The 19,974-nt window shown below is 49.7% G+C and overlaps 2 protein-coding genes across 3 annotated transcripts in view; both read left to right on the plus strand.

The window, feature by feature from the left end:
- The window catches only part of PINX1 (PIN2 (TERF1) interacting telomerase inhibitor 1), a 104,830-nt gene extending 94,179 nt beyond the window's left edge, over positions 1–10,651 (plus strand). Inside the window, exon 9 of the transcript XR_013828950.1 lies at positions 10,503–10,651. The gene's annotated coding sequence lies outside the window, so the exon portion shown is untranslated. The remainder of the gene's footprint in view (positions 1–10,502) is intronic.
- A 2,148-nt stretch (positions 10,652–12,799) lies between these two features.
- On the plus strand, positions 12,800–19,522 carry SOX7 (SRY-box transcription factor 7). Of its 2 annotated transcripts, XR_013829178.1 has the most exons (3): positions 12,800–13,156; positions 16,565–17,904; positions 18,063–19,522. XR_013829178.1 is itself a non-coding variant. In XM_079927446.1 (2 exons), exons 1-2 carry the CDS (start codon positions 12,919–12,921, stop codon positions 17,491–17,493), a joined length of 1,167 nt encoding a protein of 388 aa, XP_079783572.1. In that variant the 5' UTR covers positions 12,800–12,918; the 3' UTR covers positions 17,494–19,522. The 2 variants fall into 2 exon arrangements, 1 of the variants encoding a protein (XP_079783572.1); XM_079927446.1 differs by having other exon boundaries at positions 16,565–19,522.
- The last annotated feature ends 452 nt before the right edge of the window (positions 19,523–19,974 follow it).

Genomic DNA, 19,974 nt, shown 5'->3' on the forward strand with positions numbered 1-19,974 from the left:
GATTTTTTAGATATAAGGATCATAGGTTGAAAGTGAACAGATGGAAATGTATACTAGAAAGAAGCTATTTCAACATACTAAAGGCCACATATGAAAAAGCCATAGCCAACATGATACTCAGTGGAGAAAGACTGAAAGCTTTTCCTCCAAGATCAGGAACAATTCAGTGATGCCCACTCTTACCATTTCTATTCAACATAAGACTGGAAGTTATAGCCAGAGAATTTTAGAAAAAAAAAAATTAATAAAAGCTATCCAAATTCCAAAGGAAGAAGTAAAACTACCTCTGTTCACAGATGATATTATCTTATATACAGAAAACCATAAGATTACACACATACCAAAAAAAAAAAAAAACTGTTAGAACTAATAAATTCAGCAAAGTTGAAAAATCAACACACAAAAATCAGTTGCATTTCTATACACTAACAATGAACAATCCAAAGAGGAAATTGAGGAAAATTCTCATTTAAAATAGCATCAAAAAGAATAAAATAGGAATAAACTTAACCCAGCAGGCTAAAACTTGTACACTGAAAACTACAAAATATTGCTGAAAGAAATTAAAGAAGACAAATAACTGGAAAGACAGCCTATGTTTATGAATTGGAAGACTCAATATTGTTAAGATGTTAATAACTACTCCCAAACGATCTACAGATTCAATGAAATCTTGGTCATAATCGCAATGAGAGATTTTTGCAGAAATAGAAAAATACATCCTAAAATTCATATGGAACCTTAAGGGACTTCAAATAGTCAAAACAATCCTGAAAAGAACAAATTTGAAAGTCTCACATTTCCTGATTTCGAAACTTGCTACCAAGTTCTGGTAACCAAAATTGTGTGGTATTGGCATAAAGACAGGCATATAAACGAATGGAAGAAATATAGAGCCTGGAAATAAGCCTTCAGGTATATGGGCAAATGATTTTCAACAAGGGTGCCAAGACCATTAAATGGGGAAAGGACAGTCTTTTCAACAAATGGTGTTGGAAAAACTGGATGTCCACATGCAAAACAATAAAGTTGGACCATTGCCTTATACCATATACAAAAATAACAAAAGGGATCAAAGACCTAAATGTAGTGACTAAAACTATAAAACTCTCAGAAGGAAACACAGGGGCAAAATTGGATTTGACACTGGATTTGACAATGATTTCTTGGATTGACGTCATAAGCACAGGCAACAAAGGAGAAAATAGATTAAGTTGCACTTCATCAAAATTAAAAATTTTCGTGTGGCAAGGAACATTATAAACAGAGTGAAATGCAACCCACAGAATGGGAGAAAGTATTTGCAAATCATATAGCTAATAAAAGATTGATATCCAGAATATATAAAGAATTACAACTCAATAGCCAAACACATCTCTATTAACAAATGCTCAAAGGACTTGAATAGACATTTCTCCAAGGAAGATATACAAATGGCCAATAAGCACAGGAAAAGATGCTCCACATCACTAGTCATTAGGGAAATTCAAATTATATGCAAGATACCATTTCACACCTACTAGGATGGCTGTTATAAAAAAGAAAGGAAAAACAACAGTAGCAACAACCATAAAGTTACAAGTGTTGCAAGGATGTGCAGCAATCAGACTGTTCATTCCAGTCTCTCCTCCTTTGGATAATTTCTGAAGAGAAGCCCCGTGTAATTCGTATTCTTGCTGCTCTACTGGTAGGACAATTTTTCCTCTGGCTTCTATCAGGATTTTTTCTTTGTCTGATTTTCTGCCGTTTGAATATGATGTGCCCAGGTGTAGTTCTTTTGGCATTTTCCTATCTGGTGTTCTCTGAATTTCCTGAAAATGTGGCTTGGGGATTATTATTATTGCTTTCAATATTTCTTACGTCCTTTCCTATCTTCTCCTCCTGGTGCGCGGGAACATGCATAATTTCCGTTACATATATGCTACACCTTCTGTAGTTGTCCCACCATTCTTGAATACACTGTTTCAAATCTTTTGTCCTTTTTCTCTTTGCTTTTTCAGTTTGAGACGTTTCTATTGACATATCCTCAGACTCACTGACTCTTTGCTGTGTGCAGTCTACAATGAACCCGTAAAGGCATTCAATTCTGTGACAGTGCTTTTGATTTTGAGCATTTCTTTTTTATACTTTCTTAGAATTCCCATCTCTCTGTTTACATTACCCATCTGTTCTTGCATGTTGTCTAGTTTTTCCACTAGAGCCCTTAGCATATTAATCATAGATTTTTTTGGGGGGGGGCCTCGCCACGTGGCTTGCAGGGACATTCGTTCCCCAGCCAGGGATCCAACCCATGCCCCCCTGCAGTGGAAGCGCAGAGTCCTAACCACTGGACCGCCAGGGAAGTCCCAATCATAGTTATTTTAAATCCCCAATCTGATAATGTCAGCATCCCTGTCTTATCTGAATTTGGTTCTGATGCTTGCTCTTTCTTTTCAAACTGTGTTTTTGCCCTTTCGTATAATATAACAAGACTGCCCCCCACGAGATACAGACACTTCAGACAGCAGTTGCAAGCCCAGGTTATCACCTGTGCTTCTGACCAACAAATTACAGATCAGAGTTTCCAACAACCCTCTCCTTGGGTTTGATTAAATTGCTAGAGTGTTCACAGAACTCAGGGAAACTCTTACTTACGTTTACCAGGTTATTAAAGCATATGATAAAGGATGCATGTGAATAGCCAGATGAAGAGATACATAGGTGAGGTCTGGAAGGGTCCCCAATGCAGGAACTTTTGTCCCCATGAAGCTGGAGTGCATCCCCCTCCTGGTGTGGATGTGCTCACCCACATGAACACTGTGCTTTGGGGATTTTATGGAGGCTTCCTCATGTAGGCATGAACAATTAATAACTCTATTTTCAGCCCTTTTCCCTTCTCTAGAGGATGGAGGGTGGGGCTGAAAATTCCAAGCTTCTAATTGTGGTTTAGTCTTTCTGGTGACCAGCCCCCATCCCGATGCCCACCCAGAGTCACCTCAATAGAACAAAAGATGCCCCTAGTGCTCTTATCACTTAGGAATTTACAAGGGCTCGAGGAACTCTGTGCCAGGAACCAGAGGCAGAGACCAATATATATTTTCTATTATCTCACATCCTGTGGCCTAATTCTCTGATGGATCTAAGAAGAGTTGTTGATTTTCAGTTTGTTCATCTCTTTGCTTGTTGTTAGAATGTGACTGATAACTTCTAAACCCCTTCCATGACAAACTGGAAACCAGCATTCCCATCCTTTTACTTTGAATTTATCTGTGTCTTTGTGTTTAAAGTGGATTTCTTATAGTCGCCATATAGTTGAGTCTTGCTTTTGTATCCAGTCTGACAATCTCTGCCTTTTAAATGGAGTATTTAGACCATGCTTAATGTGATCATTGCTTATGTGATCATTGCTTAATGTGATCACTGACATGGTTGGGTTTTAATCTAACATCTTACTCTTTGTTTTCTATTTGTCCCATCTGTTTTTTTGTTTCTTTTTTCCTCTTTTCCTGTCTTGTATAAATTGGATTAATTGATTTTTTATGATACAGTACTATCTACATTAATAGTCTATTAATTCATTTTTTAAAAATTGGTTGTTCCAGGGTTTACAATATTTATCTTTAATTGATCAAAGTCTACCATTAGATAATGTAATACCACTTCACATATGGAACAAGAACCTTACAAGTATATTTTCATTTCCCTCCTCATGGTCTTTGTGCTATTTTATCCTAACATTTTACTTCTACATATGTTATAAATTCCATAATATATTGTTTTTATTTTTATTTTTTGGCTTGAAACAATTATCTTTCAAAGAGGTTTTTAAAAATAGAGAAAAAAAAAGTCTTTTCTACTTACCCGTGTGTTACCATTTCTTTATGTGGATCCAAATTTCCATTTGGTTTCACTTTCCTTTGTGATAGGACTTCCTTCAGCATTTTTCATAGTGCTAGTCTACTGATAATGACCTCACTAAGCTTCTGCATGTCTGAAAAGTTTTTATTTTACCTTCATTTTAAAAGATATTCTGGCTGGGTACAGAATTCTAGGTTCAGAGTTTTAAATTTTTTCTTCCAGTGTTTTTAAAAATGTTATTCTGGATTGCCTGGTTTCAAGCACAAAGTCTACTGTAATTCTTATCTTTGTTCCTCTGTATGTAATGTGTCCATTTTCCTCTGGTTGATTTTTAGATTTTCAGAAATTTGATTATCTTGTGCCTTTATGTGGTTTTCTTATGTTTTGTCTGGTTAGAGATGGTTGAGATTTTTGAATCAGTGGGTTTATAGTTTCCATTAACTTTGGGAAATTTTCAGCCATTATAGGTTCAGATGTATATTCTGATCCCTCCATTTCTTCTGGAAGTTCAATTACTTTTATGACAGGCCACTCAATACTGTCTCACAGTTGTTGCTTCTCTATTTTCTGTCTTTTTTCTCTCTGCTTTTCATTGTGAATATTTGTCTCGTGTTCACTAACATTTTCTTCCGTAATGTCTAGTCTGATGTTAATCTTAGCTAGTGTATTTTACATTCCAAATATTGTACATTTCAACTTTAAAATTTTGATTTTGGTCTTTTTAAGATCTTTTCATCCTTTCCCCATCATGTTCTTGTTTTTCTCTACCTTCTTGAACATATGGAGTGTATTTAAAACAGCTCTTTTAACATCCTGATCTGCTAGTTCCATTACCATTTCTGGTTCTATTTCTATTGACCGTTTTTTTCATCCTGGTTATGCATTGTATTTTTCTGTGATTTTTTTCCCCCAAAAGCCAATACTCTTCTGAGGACACTAGCTGATGCACCATGTATTAGGACATTTTTCCACCCTGGCTGGTAGTAACAGAAACTCCTTCTTTGAAAGAAACTCTTTCAAAAACTTTTTTTCCAGTGTTTTTTCCACAGTCTCGGTATTTTTTTTTCACACATGTGCATATGAGTACTCAGCCCAAGATTCAAGGAGACCCTTCTGCAAATACCTGAGGCCCTCCCTCTCTGCAGGCCCCTCTTCTTTGCTTTGTCCTCCCTGAATTCAGAGCACTGTCTCCTCAACACAGCAAGACCACCAGTCTCTGTTTCAGTTTCTCTTCCCTGTGCTGTGACCTGGAAACTTTGTCCAGACAGGGAGCAGGGAACTTCCTGGGTTCACCTCGTTTGTTTCTCGTTTCCAGGATTATTGTTCTACATCGTGTACAATGTCTGAAAACTTTTGTTTCATATATTTTATCTAGTTCTGTGTTGGTTCAAGGTAGGAAGAGAAATCAGATCCCTGTTTCTCCATCATGGGCAGAAGTGGACGTTTCTATCATTGAAAAGGTGACTTTCTTAAGTGCTGTTGTTCGTTTGGATCCAGGCTCATTTCATTCAAGCCCTACATCTTGTGGAGAATTAAGCGATGAATGGGTGTCCTTGAGAGAGCCTTGGAATGAGAACTGTTTTGCCACTCACTAGCTGTCATTTCATTTCTGTGGGCCTTAGTTCCTCATCTACAAAACTAGGGTAAGAATGAAATTACTATTACCCTATTTCTACTACTTCCTTTGGGGGAGCTTTGAAAAACCTTTTGAAGGAAGGGCATTGTGTAATGTATGTGGGAGGAAGGCGTGAAGAAGAAGGTGACACACTTCTTTGCCTTGACGTTGGCCTTTGGGAGGGAAGGAGTATTGTGATGAGTTACTTAGTTTCTTATCAGTTTTAAACCTCTGATCTTCTCACCACCACCCTCTCACACATACACACACATCATGGTAGTTTGAAGACATGGCCACAATTCTTTGATACTCCCCATATTGAGAATTGGGGATCTATGTTCTTTCCCCTTAAATCTGGCCAGGCTTCTGACTGCTTTGACCAATAGAGTATTGGTGACGACAGAGTAGAGGTGATGCCATGTGATCTCTAAGCCTAAGTCATAAAATACCATGAAGCTTTTGCTTTGTTTGTGGAACACTCATTCTTGGAGCTGAGCTGACAGGTAAGAAATAAACCTCCTCTAAGGCCGCCATGCTAAGAGGAAGACAAAATAATATGGAAAAGCCATGGATAGACACTCCGGCTAATAGTCCCAGCTTAGCCCAGCCTTTGAGTCATCCTAGCCTTGGTGTCAGACATATGGGTGAAGAAGCTTCCAGATGGTTCCAGCTTCTGGCCATTCGAGTTACTCTGAGCCATTCGTGTCTTTCCAGCTGACACCTCAGACATCATGAAGCAGACACCCTTGCTGTACACTGTCAAATTCCTGCCAGATTCCTATGTTCAGAGTCACTGAACATAGTAACAGTGGTTGCTTGCACTGCTGCGTTTGGGGTGGTCTGTCACACAGCCATAGGTAACTAGAGCACATCTCTTCCCTGATCCCTGTCAGATACCAGCAGAAATGCAGGGTGAATGGTTCAAGGACCAATTTAAACAGGTATTCTAAGTGATGTTGAATGAGAGGCGTGTTTCCCAGTGAAGGCTTCATAAAGGGACATCTAACACTGCTGAGACATCCCAACTTTCTGAATATAAATCCAGGAGCTCTTGAATGGGGTCCCCCCATGAGCTGCTGTGGGCAACTCCCTTTGACACTCGTGGGGAGCGAGGCTATTGAAGTCAGCCCTCGTGTTGCCCAACTAGCCAGCCCACTGTGCGCTGTCCCCTTGTGTCCTCCCTCACTCCCTCCCTTCTCTTTTCCCTCCATCTTTCCTCTTTTATTGAGTGCCCATTACATGCCACACATTATTTTAGGTTCCGGGGTGTGAAAGCTGAGTGTATGTTAACCATGTCTCTTATTGTCTGTGTGCTGATGCTTTGACACCTGGGGCCCTGCTGACTCTGGAGGGGCCGCCCCTCCCAGGGCCAGCTACTTCCCAGAGCAGTAAACACCTTGCTGGCTAGTGCACTTCTCAGGTATAAACCCCCACCCTAAACACCTCCTTTAAGGAGCGCTTGCACTCCGGGCCACTATCCTCCAGTCCTAATCACCCCAAGGCCAGTTACCAGACAACCAGGAACAGCCCCTATACCCCAGAGACCACCCACATTATTCAGCCTTGCCAGTCCTAAGCCTGATTTGCCTCCCTCCCTCGTTCCTTCCTGAGGAACCCGTAATAAAGTCTCTTGCCCAGTCTCCCCGCCCCCAGTGCTTCCCCACGTGGCCCCCATGGTGTCGTGTGCCCTGCTTTCAATGGCAATTGACTCCTTGTCTGTCAGCCTTGCCATGCCTCACGTTTTCTCTTCATATACTACATTTTAAGACACCATGACACCCAGTCCCTGCCCTAAAGGAACTTAAAAGTCAGTGGTAGGGGGAGCCTTAGCCCAGTAGGGCTGGCAGCATTCTGTTTCGTGCTGTGCGCACTGCTTACGCAGGTGTGGTCACCTGTGGAATCTCCGCCATCACGCACGCCTGCGCACTTCTCTGTGGGCACACTGTACTTCAATGAGCATCTGATTAAAGAAACAAAACGTAAGATAATGGCAGCTTGAAATCTGCCCATTAAAGCAGTCTCATAAACCAAACAAGTATCCCTGGTCTCTCACAGCGGAATTGTTGGCCGATGACAGAGTGATCCGTGTTGAGATCGCTATCAGTCCTGCCTCACGTCACTCATTATCCTGACGTGTGTGCACCTCGGCTCAGAAAAGACTTACTTTCCATTTTGTATTATTTACAGGCGGTTTCTAGTCAATCTCTCTTCTTCCTCTTAGGCATCTGGAAAGAAGAGGCAATAGGATTAAAGAGATGGAGCATACGTCCTTAAACCAACTCTTAGTTTTTCTTGTCATCTGTTGGTTTTTCCATTTAAATTTGTCAGAATTTAGCTTCTGACCAATTAAGTAAAGATCGTTTCAGTGCAGTAATCCTGCACACGTGCTCCCTTACAGAAGGAAATCTGATCATTGTTCAGAGTGGAGCGGGAGAAAATTAATGTAGCAAAGGTTTGTTCTTGGCTTGGAACTCTCCTGGCCCCCAGGGCTAGGAGGAAGCAAACACAAATCCCAGGATGAGCAGAGCTTACGTCGGTGCTGTCCTCGGTGTACACACAGCAGAGGCAAGCCCGTCATTGGTTCACTGGGCCTCCGAGGCTCTCTACCCTGTGCACTGGCTAAGAGCTCAGATGTGCTCAGCCAGTAGTGGCAGATGGGACTGGACTTATGTCTTCTGGCTCTAAGTCAGGATCCATCCACCATTCGCTGGGAGACATGACTGATCAGAGACGAGCACACACATGTAGAGGGGGCATTCTATGGTAACCAGAAAGCCTGATCTGGGGAACTTGGGTTTCTCTACCCCAGTGTTTTGTTACTATAAAGTCCCTCTTACAAAAGAGTTTTGATGTTGCCAGGGGGTCTACACTACCCATGCTCAGAAGCAATGTCATCTGAAAATCCTATTCCTTTCCCCCTAGTCCCCTGTAGAAGAGCTGTTAAACCTAGGACACTGTGAAACTCTGTCCAGGTGTCCTTGTGTCCACTCAGGTAGGCCCTCAGATATATCTTAAATCTCTGAATTATTCTGAATCTGAGACCTTGACGAATTTCTCCTAAATGACTATGAAGAGATTTCTGTTGCTTGAAAGAGAGGAACTCCGCTTCTTGGAGGGAAGCCAGGCGCGGGGCCGGGTGGGGTGCATGGAGGGGAGAGGAGAGGGCAGTCAGCAGGCCTGGATGAGGTCTCCTGGCTCTCCAGCATGCACCTTACCCGTGGCCAACAGGGTTTACCCATTTGCTTTTCACCTTACCTTGAACTTCCAGTGCCCTTTGGATGAGGAAAGGTCCAGTGGGACTTGAGCGATGGGTCTGGAAGGGCACACAAGCAGGGGGAGACGCAGCAGCTGGTTAGAAGCCCTTCTCTCTGGCGTGGGGCTCTGCTTTGAGCTGGAAGCTGACCCGGGGTAGCCCCGGAATGGGGAAGCAGAGACCTGAGGACGAGAGATGCGTATTCAGGTCTCTGCTGTGCCACCTGCCTCATCTGGGAACTGGCTTACTACTACAGCCTGGGCCGCCCAATCCACAGAGGGTTGTACAGAGGCAAGAATGAGCTGGGAATGACCTTTGCAAAGACTGTCAGTCGAGTACAGATAAATCAGTGTGAGCAAAGGTGATCGCGGTGATGGTGATTTCAGCCACCAGCCAGATGTGAGGGACAAAAAGCACCAGCAGACCATGTGCACAAAACCGTTGCAGAGAGGAGGGCTGGGAGCCACGGCACCTCCAGCCTGGCACAGCTGCCAGCACTTGGTCTTGCGCAGGGCTCCAGTGCCAGGGGCCAGGGCTGGAATCGGTTCGAGGCAGGAATGTGTGCCCTACTCCCTTCTTTCTCCTTCCCCTAGAATCACCGAAACTCTTCAGTTTGGAATAGAATAAGGAAAGCTCCTCACGGGGAAAGTTTTGTGGGCTCGACCCTATTAATTTTATATTTAGAATTCCATCCATTCATTACGTTACTATATTTCACAGTTATTTAAGTGTACGAGGTTCTTTCACAAACACCACATCAGTAATCCTGTATTATCCCCATTTTACTGGTGAAGAAACCGAGGCTGAGATCAGCTGAATGAATGATCATCACACTGCTAGAAACTTGAAGCAACCGGTTTCTGACTTCAAGTCCTGTGTTCCTGTAAACCCTGTTCAGTGAACTACAGACCTAAATGAAGGTGGGAGGGAGGGGAGAGATGGGGGAAGGGAGGAGAGAGGGGGGAGATTAGAAAGGGAAGGGGGGAGGGAGGGAAGGAGGGGAGCAGAGAAGTACAGAAGGAGGAAAGGGAAAAAGCAAAGGAAAGAAAAAAGTCGTTTGAGAAAGAGAGCAGCGTTCACACAATACACACCGCAAGAGTAAGATTCAGTCTGTGGGCAGGCAAGGCCCACTGTGCCCCCGAATCGTCACACGCGGACCCGCCGCTCTACCCCCATCCCATCCCGCTGCGGGTCCAAGCACCGCAGCCCCATACGTTTCGACCCTTCTCGGCACGGTTGCTCTCTAATTCACCGCGCAGAGTCTCCACTGATGAGCCTCTACCAGCAACTGGCCGCGGTCCAGGGCCCAGCGCTGGCCAGGCAGGTGTTGGGGATGCCTCGGAGGACGCCAGCACTGACCCTCTCGCTCAGGCCTCCGAGCCCCGGCCTTTGGGGACACTTGAGGTCTATGCGGAGCTCGGCGGACTGAAGGTCGCAGTGACCCGGCATCCCTGAGCGCCGCCCGCACCAGGGCGCGCTTGCATAAAGTTGCCCAGGTGAATCAGTGCAAGTGAGTGAAGAAATAAAGGAATGGAGCGAGAGAGAGAGCCCGGTTCCCTTGTGCACACAGCTCACGTGCTCGGGGCGAAGCCCGTGCTGGCGATGTGGAGTTTAACACCCAGGTCCTACACAAGCCAGGCTCGCGCGCGCTCTCCGGACGAAATGCAAGACATTATTATTGGAGACAACAATCACAACATGTATTCTCTTTGTCCCCGCCCCCGCTGTTTTCTCCATCTTTGCTGTCGGACTCTGGAATCCAACTGGACCGCTCTGCGCTCCCCGGCGCCCGCGCAGCTTCCTAACCTGGCTCCTGGGGGCGGCCCCACAGCGCGCACGCTCTGTTCTGGAACCGCTCACGGAGGGCGCCAGGGGCTGCGAGCCGGGAAGGGGACGCCCACGGCCGGCAAGGGGGCGCTGTCGCCAGAGGCCTCTGACCCTGCGGAGCATCGTCCCGCCCTGGAGCGACGGTGAGGTTAGAAAGGGTAGCAGTCGGTTCCTTCCAGCGGCCCTGGGCTGCCGCGCAAATACCCCTGCGGGGATCCCTTCTCTCCCCCAACAACGAGCTGCACCCCCGGCCGGGCGCGGCCCTAGTTCCCCGCGGTTCCCGGAGCATTCTGGTCTGGGGATTTTTCTTAAGGAATTTTTGGCAGAGGGGTTCAACACGGGAAACGGCCTAGGCTTCCCAAAGTAGGGAAGTCAGCCTAGACCGCGGACACATTCTCCCCGCAAATCACCCCCTTCCCGCCGGATCCCCGGTGCCAGCCAGCCCCGCCCGCTCCACCTCGGGTTCCAAGATGCTTTCCCGGCTCCCGACACCCACTTTCCAGCCAGCGCTGCGCCGCGCCCCGCGCCCCTCGCTGGTCACCCTCGGCCCGCGAGAGCGGCGGGTGGAGGGCCCAGGCCTAGGGTGCTGCTTCTAGGTCCTGGCTGTAAGGGAGAGGGAAACTACTCAGTCTGTTCTCTGTGAAGTCCGGGGCTCTGGAGGTTGAAAGTGGGACTTAAAAACGGAGAAGTTGCACTTCTCCACCCACTTGCCCGGTCTTAGCCGTGGGGCCCGGTCCGGGAGGGCATGTTGCACACGAGGCATGTGTGAATTCAGTCATTGAACGGGGGGCCCTGAAATCCAGGGTTAGAAGTTACGGGATGCACGTGAACAGTTATATTAACATCAACCATCATATATGTGTAGAGTTTGAGCTTTCACACCCAGCCCTGTGAGGTCAGTCTTATCATCCTCTTCCTTCTAGGATTGGGAGAGGAGGTCTGGGTCATGCACGGAGTAACCCACCACTGAAGACAGGTCCTGACTGCAGACCCCCTCGGTCCTCTCCCAGTGCCGCCTCCTTTCAGGGTTGCCTCTGCGGAGCCCTGCACGGGGTGGAGGGGGGGCGCTCAGTAAATATTTGTGGATGGGATTCCAGGATCTCGTCAAGCCTTATGACTGCCCTGTTTTATACAGTAGGATGTGTCTAAGCCGTATCTTCGCACTCATTTATTCATTCACTTATTCTACATTTCCTGAGTGCCTCCTGGATGCCTGCACTGAAGTGAGCGCCAGGGGAAGAGCCCTACTCACACGGAGCAGCGGGACGCGGAGCTGTCCTCTGAGCAGGGGGTTCGCGTCCGCGAGGGATGGCCCTGAGCTCCCAGTCCGCAGCCCTTGGAGTTGAGCGCAGGCCCAGAGCCCGCAGCCCCGTCTACTCTGGGGTGTCAGGGGGAGGGGAACTCGGGAGCCCCCGGGTCGTGCCAAAGCCTAGAGCATGCGGGAGGGGAGGGCCAGGATGACTCTGCTCGGAGGAGAAGAGAGAAAATACGAGAAGGGAATTCCGTGAGGGAAGGGCTAGAGGTGAGGGAGCGGGAAGCCGGGACACCGGAGACCAGGGTGGGATGGGGGTAGAGGTGTGAGAAGAGAGAAATCAGACCAGACGGCAGGGTGAATAAGGGAGAACTGAGGACGCCGACGTGCTCTCCGAGAGCCAGGGAGCCGCGGGCCGTCGAGGGGGCCCTCGGGTGGGCATCACGGCGAACCCGACGCGGGATCCAGCCCTTGCCAGCCTCTCTGGCCGCCCAAGTTGGCTGGGGGCGAGGTTGTCGCTCCTTAGGTCATTTTAGAAAAGCAGTAGGTGTGTTCTGTCACAGGCCGGGATTCACGGTCAAAGTCACTCGTGCCCGGCCACCCCCAGCGAAACCTGTTTGGCTTCTATTCTCCGCAGGATTCCACACTCGGGAGAAGCTGGCGGAGCCTGGCCCAGGGAGGCCGCGGCCAGTCGGGACAGGGGGCTGGAGTCCGGCTCCCGCACGCGGGCCCGGTGACTGCGGGCGGCGCCCGCCTCCCGGCCAGCGGCACCTGAGAGGGGAGTGGGCGGGCAGAGCGGCGGTCCCGGGGCGGCGGGGCGCGGATCTCCGGGAGGGACCTGGGAGGCGGAGGGGCGGGCCGGGGGCGGGCGCGGGGGAAGTGGCCCGCCCTCCCGCCTCCCCTCCCTGCAGGTCGGAGCCGGGACGCGGCGGCCCGGGACGCAGGGAGGGGGCCCGCGTCGAGAATGAGGGAGTGGCCGCGCCGCCTTCGAGAGTCATTGGAGGACGCGGCCGCTCGAAGCTGATAAATAAGGGGCCGGGCCGCGGCTGCCGGCCAAGCTGGACGCCCCGACCGGTGCGAGGGCCAGGTCAGCGCCGGCCCGTCGACGCGAAGCGAGGCGACCCCCGCGCGGCCATGGCGGCGCTGCTGGGAGCTTACCCGTGGCCCGAGGGGCTCGAGTGCCCGGCGCTGGAAGCCGAGCTGTCGGACGGGCTATCGCCGCCGGCCGCCCCCCGCCCGCCGGGGGACAAGGGCTCGGAGAGCCGTATCCGGCGGCCCATGAACGCCTTCATGGTGTGGGCCAAGGACGAGAGGAAACGTCTGGCGGTGCAGAACCCGGACCTGCACAACGCGGAGCTCAGCAAGATGCTGGGTGAGTGAGCGGGCGGGGCGCGGCCCGAGGTCGGCGGGCGGGGGGCTGGCGGCTGGAGGCCGGGCGGGGTGGGCCAGACCCGGCGTGGGGCGCGCGCCGTGCCCGCGAGGTTGGGCATCGGGGCGAGCGTGGGTGTGCGCTCGGGGACGGGGATTCCGAGCAGGGGTGCCCGGACAAGGCCCAAAGAGAACCCGCGCGCCCCTCGGGGTGGCCGGAGAGGCCCCCTCGCGGGGACGGGAGCCGAGTTAGGGGCCCCGCGAGCACAGACGGGCCGGGTCGGAAACGCCGCGGCTGGGTGCACCGGGCGTTCGCCAGGCATACCAGAGCGGGAGACCCCCTCATTCCCTGAACTCCACCGCGGGCACAATCGCAGAGGGTGGTCGTAACTCTCATTAACGAATATTCGTGAAGAGAGACCTTGCGGGAACGCATTCCTGCTTTACCTTAATTATTAAACCGACAGCAACGTGGACTTGATTCGAGCCTCTGTTTCTCAGTCTCAGGAGTGTAGAAAATTTGATTCGGATGCTTAGCGCGGCCAGTGCGGGTCTGTCCTGGAGCCCGGCCGCTTCTCGCGGGCTGCTGTGCGGTCCCAGCCCCGGCGACGGGACTGGGGACAGGGACAAGCCAGGCCCAGGAGCCTAGAGAAAAGATGTTCTCCGGGGTCTCTTCTCTCTCCCTTGACAGAAGCTGAGCATTTATCAACTCCGCCCAACTCCTAACCTCTTTGCCCTTCAATGTGGTTTTTATTCATTTCGAAGGATGGGAACTTTTAAAAGCACTTTGTGTGCCCAGCGGACACCAGGCTCTGTGAGAAGGGACAGTGTGTGGTCACCCGAGGCTGGCCCTGCCCTCTGCAACCCCACCCGGCCCAGGCTGCAGCCTTTTTCCTTTTTCCGTTGGGGCTCGGGGCACCTTCCCCAGATCCGTGGAGTGAGGGCTGACATCCACCTTTGTGCGGGGTAAAGCCACAGGCCCTCCAGTGGAAAGCGTCCTCCTGCAGTTAGGCGCCCTTTCAAAGCAGCTGATGGAGTGCTGGTCTCAAATAGCCTCCTACCCCCCAGCCCAGCCCCCTGGCTAGCTGTGCCCAGGATGAATTAGTGGGCCAGTGTCTTAGTGAGCCCCTTCTCTCATAAAAAAATATTTTAAATCATACTTTATACTGTGTTGGCCTAAAGAAAAATATATTAATATATACAATAATAAAACATTTCTTCAAGCAAAAAATTTACATTTTTCTTCAGGTTTCCAAAGAAATGAAAACACCTTTTTTGTTTCTGGGCCACTAAAAGTTTTTCTTTTGGTGTGCCCAGGTGCCATGCCTTTTGCCCAAGCACAGCTCTTGTGACCAGGATAGAGCAGGCCCAGGCCAGGGATGGGAGAACTCAAGCTGGGGAGCCTTGCAGGATTAGGGCTGCCTGCTCTCAGGGAGAGGACAGGCAAAGGGACTTGGGTGACAAACGCTTCCTGTGAGCTGATCCTTGTGGGCAGTTGGCACTTAGGCTTCCAGAGGTTACAGTGCACTTTGCAGGAAAGACACTGATTCCTTCCTGCTTAACCACACAGCCCCTGGCACTAGGCAAAGGAAACCAACATGGTGTTGCTTTGAAAAATGTGGACTTTCTACACCTGCTACTCGGGGAGCAGCAGGATGATCTATTTCCACCCCAAGCCCATGATCTCGCCCAGCCCTTTCCTTTCTGACTTAGGAAAGGGAAGGGGCTGATTGTGAGAGCCCAGACTTTTTTGACGATTAGCTCTGCAATCTTTAACATTAAAAACTTCACCCAGTAGCGCTGGTATTTTTTATGTTATGAGTGAGAAAGCATGTAAAGACAGTTATACATTTAGTGGTTTTAAAAATGAACCTCTATTTTATGAATACTACAATATCCAGGTGCACTTAGAAACTAGAGTCACATTTTATATTCAGTCCATACTCAGGGTGTGGGTGTATCTGGGTCTTAGGCCTCTTGCCACGACTGTGGCCTCAGCCACGCTCTGGAAACTAATAGCCAACCCCGAATCTGGAGTTCCTGACACGTTTCAAGTTGCCTTTATAAGTGAGAGCTAATTGTAGTAATTGACAAGTCTGTCGGAATAGTTATAAACTTTCATCCCAACAGGAGAACGCCTTGAATAATTACCCTCTCCAGCCCCCTCTGTGGACCCGGCACACATGGCCAGCCAGTACACAGCTCTGGACTCAGCGCTGTGCAGAGTGCTCTGGGTGGGAGATGTGGCCCCTTTCCTTCCAGGGCTTGGTGGCGGGACCTGCCCTCTGGGCTAGCTTGTCTCAGACTTCAGGATACAGTAGAGTCATGGGAGAACTTGTCAAGTTATAGAATCCCAAGCCCACCCTAGGAGGTAACAATCTAAGGGGTCCAGAAGCAGCCTTTAGAAAACCTGCAGCGGGAGGGATGTGCAATGTACTTTGAGAGAGAAAGAGATACTAAAGCGGTTCACAAAACAAAACGTAAGTGAATAAGGATGAATAGAAAATACATGTGAAACCAGCATTTTCGCACCAGTGGGACACACGTGTGCGATGCTTCTTCAGGAGAGAGTTTTGACTTGCGTAACATCGCAATATATTTTTTATAGTGAGGAAAACAGAGACCAGGGGAAGGTAAGGGATTTGCTTCTGTACAGGGAGTCAGTGGCTGAGCAGGTGCCCCCTGCCATGGTCAGAGGGTCCTAAGTAGACAACCGGAAACCATGGCTTGTGTGCGTGTGCGTGCGTGTTGCATGCAGTAGGGTCCTATTTGACCTTCAGATGTAAGGGATAATCCTCTGATGCCCTAAGTGAGATCCTGTAATTTACGTCCATCTGTAAAACTATTAACTGAGCCTGAGTTCCCTGACAAGAAGGCCTGTGAGATTTATGCCACAAATAAATATTATAGCATCACTTCCTTGATGGGGCAGCGATAATAGAGGAAGACAGAGTTTTCACTAAAATGCACAAATGATTAGCACTGACCCTCAAAGGGTAAAGGCAGCCCAAATCAATGTTGTAGTCGTGACATGTTTTTGTCCTGTCGGTGACGTTGGGTCAGGTGGGCCTTTCACCGAGAATCCCACACTGTTGATATATGTTCGCGTTATCTGGTGGCTTGGACAGGAGAGGTGCCAGTGACTATGTGCCTAGTTGGTACGAGCGCCTTGGGGCATGCAAGCGGGAGAGGTTGGTTTGGCCTCACTGTGCGTGCAGGACGTGGGCTGGGCAGAGGATGCGAGGAGTGCGGTGCGTCCTGTGCGGAGGGGGGACCGCGGGGGGGGGACGGGGGACCGAGGCGGCCGGCGTGTGCACGTGCGATGCTCCGAGGCCCGAGTCGGAGACAGGCGCACGGGCCGTCCGGAGCCGCGCAGAGGCTGAGCGCGGTCTTCTCTGACTTGTGTGAGCAGGAAAGTCGTGGAAGGCGCTGACACTGTCCCAGAAGAGGCCCTACGTGGATGAGGCGGAGCGGCTGCGCCTGCAGCACATGCAGGACTATCCCAACTACAAGTACCGGCCGCGCAGGAAGAAGCAGGCCAAGCGCCTGTGCAAGCGCGTGGACCCCGGCTTCCTGCTCAGCTCACTCTCCCGCGACCAGAACGCCCTGCCCGAGAAGCGGGGCGGCGGCCGGGGGGCGCCGGGGGAGAAGGAGGACAGGGGTGAGTACTCCCCGGGCTCCGCGCTGCCCGGCCTGCGGGGCTGCTTCCACGAGGGCCCGGCCGGCGGCGGCGGCGGCGGCACCCCGGGCAGCGTGGACGCCTATCCCTACGGGCTGCCCACCCCGCCGGAGATGTCGCCCCTGGACGTGCTAGAGCCGGAGCAGAGCTTCTTCTCCTCCCCGTGCCAGGAGGAGCACGCGCATTCCCGCCGCATCCCCCATCTGCCCGGGCCCCCCTACTCTCCGGAGTACGCCCCCAGCCCTCTCCACTGCGGCCATGCCCTGGGCTCCCTGGCCCTCGGCCAGTCCTCGGGCGTCTCTATGATGTCCACCGTGCCCGGCTGCCCCCCGTCTCCTGCCTATTACTCCCCAGCCGCCTACCCTCCTCTCCACTCCAACCTCCACGCCCACCTGGGCCAGCTCTCCCCGCCTCCCGAGCACCCCGGCTTCGACGCCCTGGATCAGCTGAGCCAGGTGGAACTCCTGGGGGACATGGATCGCAATGAGTTCGACCAGTACTTGAACACTCCTGGCCACCCAGACTCTGCCGCCGGGGCCGGGGCCCTCAGCGGGCAGGGCCCGGTCTCGCAGGTGACACCGACGGGCCCCACGGAGACCAGCCTCATCTCCGTGCTGGCTGATGCCACGGCCACGTATTACAACAGCTACAGCGTGTCATAGAGCCCGGGGCAGCCCGGCCGGCCCGGCCTGGTCGCAGCCTCTCCTTCCCGCGCGGAGCGGAGCTGATGCGCAGCGCCCCGGGGTGGGCAGGTCTGTGCTGCGGACCGGCTCTGCGGATCCAGGGCCCCTCCGCCCGCCCCCTTCCCCGCCCGCCCGCCCCGCCCCGCCCCGCCCCGCCCCCTGCAGCCTGCGTTTTGAGTATATTCCTTCAAATGAGTTTTCATTGGCCACACCCTGGGAATCAGGCCCGGTCGTGGCTGAAAGACACTGTTTCCCGCGAGAATTTTCACTGACCTCTCCTCCCATTTCTCATCCCGGAAACAAATTCGGGAAAAGCCCGGAAGCATTCGCATCTCTCCTGCTTCTGACACAGCTGCAGGGGTACAGCCGTCCTGACCCTTGGTCGTCCAGGTGAGGAGAGCCCTGGGCTAAGATTCAGGGGACCCGGGACCCAATCCCAATTCTGCCTCAGGGGGCTGGTGAAACCCGACTCCCCTCCCCTCCCCGCCCATCCCCCCCATCTGTAGAGTGAGGGACAGACGCCGCATCTAAGGTCCCCTCTGCTCCAGGGTTTTCTGATTTAGGATTCTCTCGAGGCTAACACAGGAAGATGAAGTTGGCCTCAGTGAGCTCATTCACCTGCAACCTGGTGACGATTCCATGCACAGCCCAAGGACACCAGGCTGCTGCACTTGGTCACAATCTTCCAATATGATCATAGACTTCCAAAAGGACGCTTTGAGAAAGGACACTCACCTTGATTTGGGAAATTAACCCCTGGCGTTAACTGCATCACTGAAAATGAGATTGAATTCAAGATTTTAAAACAAACAAACATATTTTTTTAGACAAGTTCTTTTTTTATTACACACACATTTCAAGAGAATATACACAGCCTGAATACATACAGTGTGTGTGAGACACACACAACACACGCATCTCCATGCACAGCCTGAATCAGATACTCTTTGCTGTCCTTTGCAGCTTCTCGTCAGCCCTCTGTTCCTAACAACCCAAAGAGCAGGGAACTGGAAAAGAATTTCAGCACAGCAGCATCGCTTTCTTCCAATCTGAATGTGTTGATTTCTTGAGCAAAATTTCATCACGCTCTCCCTTCTGCAGATGCAAAAGGATCTTCCTTCCTGCTGTCTCCATCTCCCTTTCCTGGAATTTCTTTTTTCTCTTCTTCTCTGCTCGTTCTCCACCCCGGAATTGGCCACTAATTCAAAGATCCCTTGACTTAAAATTGCAGGCATGATTCCTACGGCAGAAATGGGAATTTGTTCTCCTCACCAGCCAGCTGGTTCTTTGGGTAACACCTTCAGCCCACACATCAAAGGAACTTCCCTTTATGATACTTACTTCCCAAAGAACAGAAGTGCACTGTGATTCAGAAAATATTTCTGAGCCCTGACCCCCTCCCCAAAACATTTCCATCCTTCCCCAAGCCTCCTTTGAAGGAACATACCTGTCAGTGTGCTAAAAGACAGTTGTTTGTCTTTTGATTTCACCATATTATTGCCTGTATGAAATATGTACGTGTTTTATATATTCTCCTATTAGTTTCACCTTATATTTCATATTGTTGAAAGATCCTTTTTCTTTTTTCCTTCCGAGGAGTCCTCTTGTAAAATCTCTTATGTGATTAATCTTTATGCTATTACTGTATATGACATTTGGTAATAAATAGTAAATCATGGACAATATGATTGGTGCAGTCCAGAATGTATGTTAATAGTCTTATAAAACAATATCACAGACATTAAGCTAAACTGTTCCATTTTCTGTAAGAACTACACATGCTTTGGAATGGTTGTAGATATTGATTTGTCTAAAATATTTAATTTAAATAAACGTTTTTGTACCGTGACCATTCTATCATTCGAAATACAGTTTTGCAAAAAGAAAACGTTTTCAAGGGAGGCGTAGGTATTACGCGCAGTGCTCCTTCCAGCATTGGTCAAAATGTTTTCTCCCTCAACTTTTTTTATTTTAAAAAGTTATCTTGTAGGAGTGGCTGGTTTTCTTTTATGAGTTATGGTAAAGAGATAAAGCCTAATTTTACACCTTAGAAGCAGTGTTGTTGTCATTGATATCGAAAGAAAAGATGGATTCATAGCCTGCTTGCAAAACGGTTTTCTCCTCGGGAGCGATGACTTCACACTTGTCAAGTGGAATGAGGTGGCTGTCAGCTCTCTCAGGATGGGAAGTAGTGCCCAGTTATTTGCTTCCTTAAGGCTACCACATTTCCCCCTTCTTTTTGAAATCATCTTTTGAAGAATATTTGGATTGCCTTCTTTACTAGGCATTTATAGATGTGGTATTACAAAAATCGTGTGCTCTCAAAGCTCCGTGGAGTGCTGTGGAGAAGACAGGGGAGCACAAGGTTGGGTAATTTAATTAAAGGATATAGCATCTTGTGAGGTTTAGGATGAAAATCCCAGCCAAAAAGTGCCTGGAAAAAAACTGATGATCCCTCAG

Source organism: Stenella coeruleoalba (assembly GCF_951394435.1).
Source record: "Stenella coeruleoalba genome assembly, chromosome: 7".
Classification (NCBI taxonomy): Eukaryota; Metazoa; Chordata; class Mammalia; order Artiodactyla; family Delphinidae; genus Stenella; species Stenella coeruleoalba.

Bases quoted from the DNA above. Each gene is read 5' to 3' on its own strand.
- SOX7 (XM_079927446.1), top strand. From the start codon at position 12,919: ATGGCGGCGCTGCTGGGAGCTTACCCGTGGCCCGAGGGGCTCGAGTGC. The intron at 13,157-16,564 runs GTGAGTGAGCGG...TTGTGTGAGCAG, and splicing joins GGAGCTCAGCAAGATGCTGG to GAAAGTCGTGGAAGGCGCTG.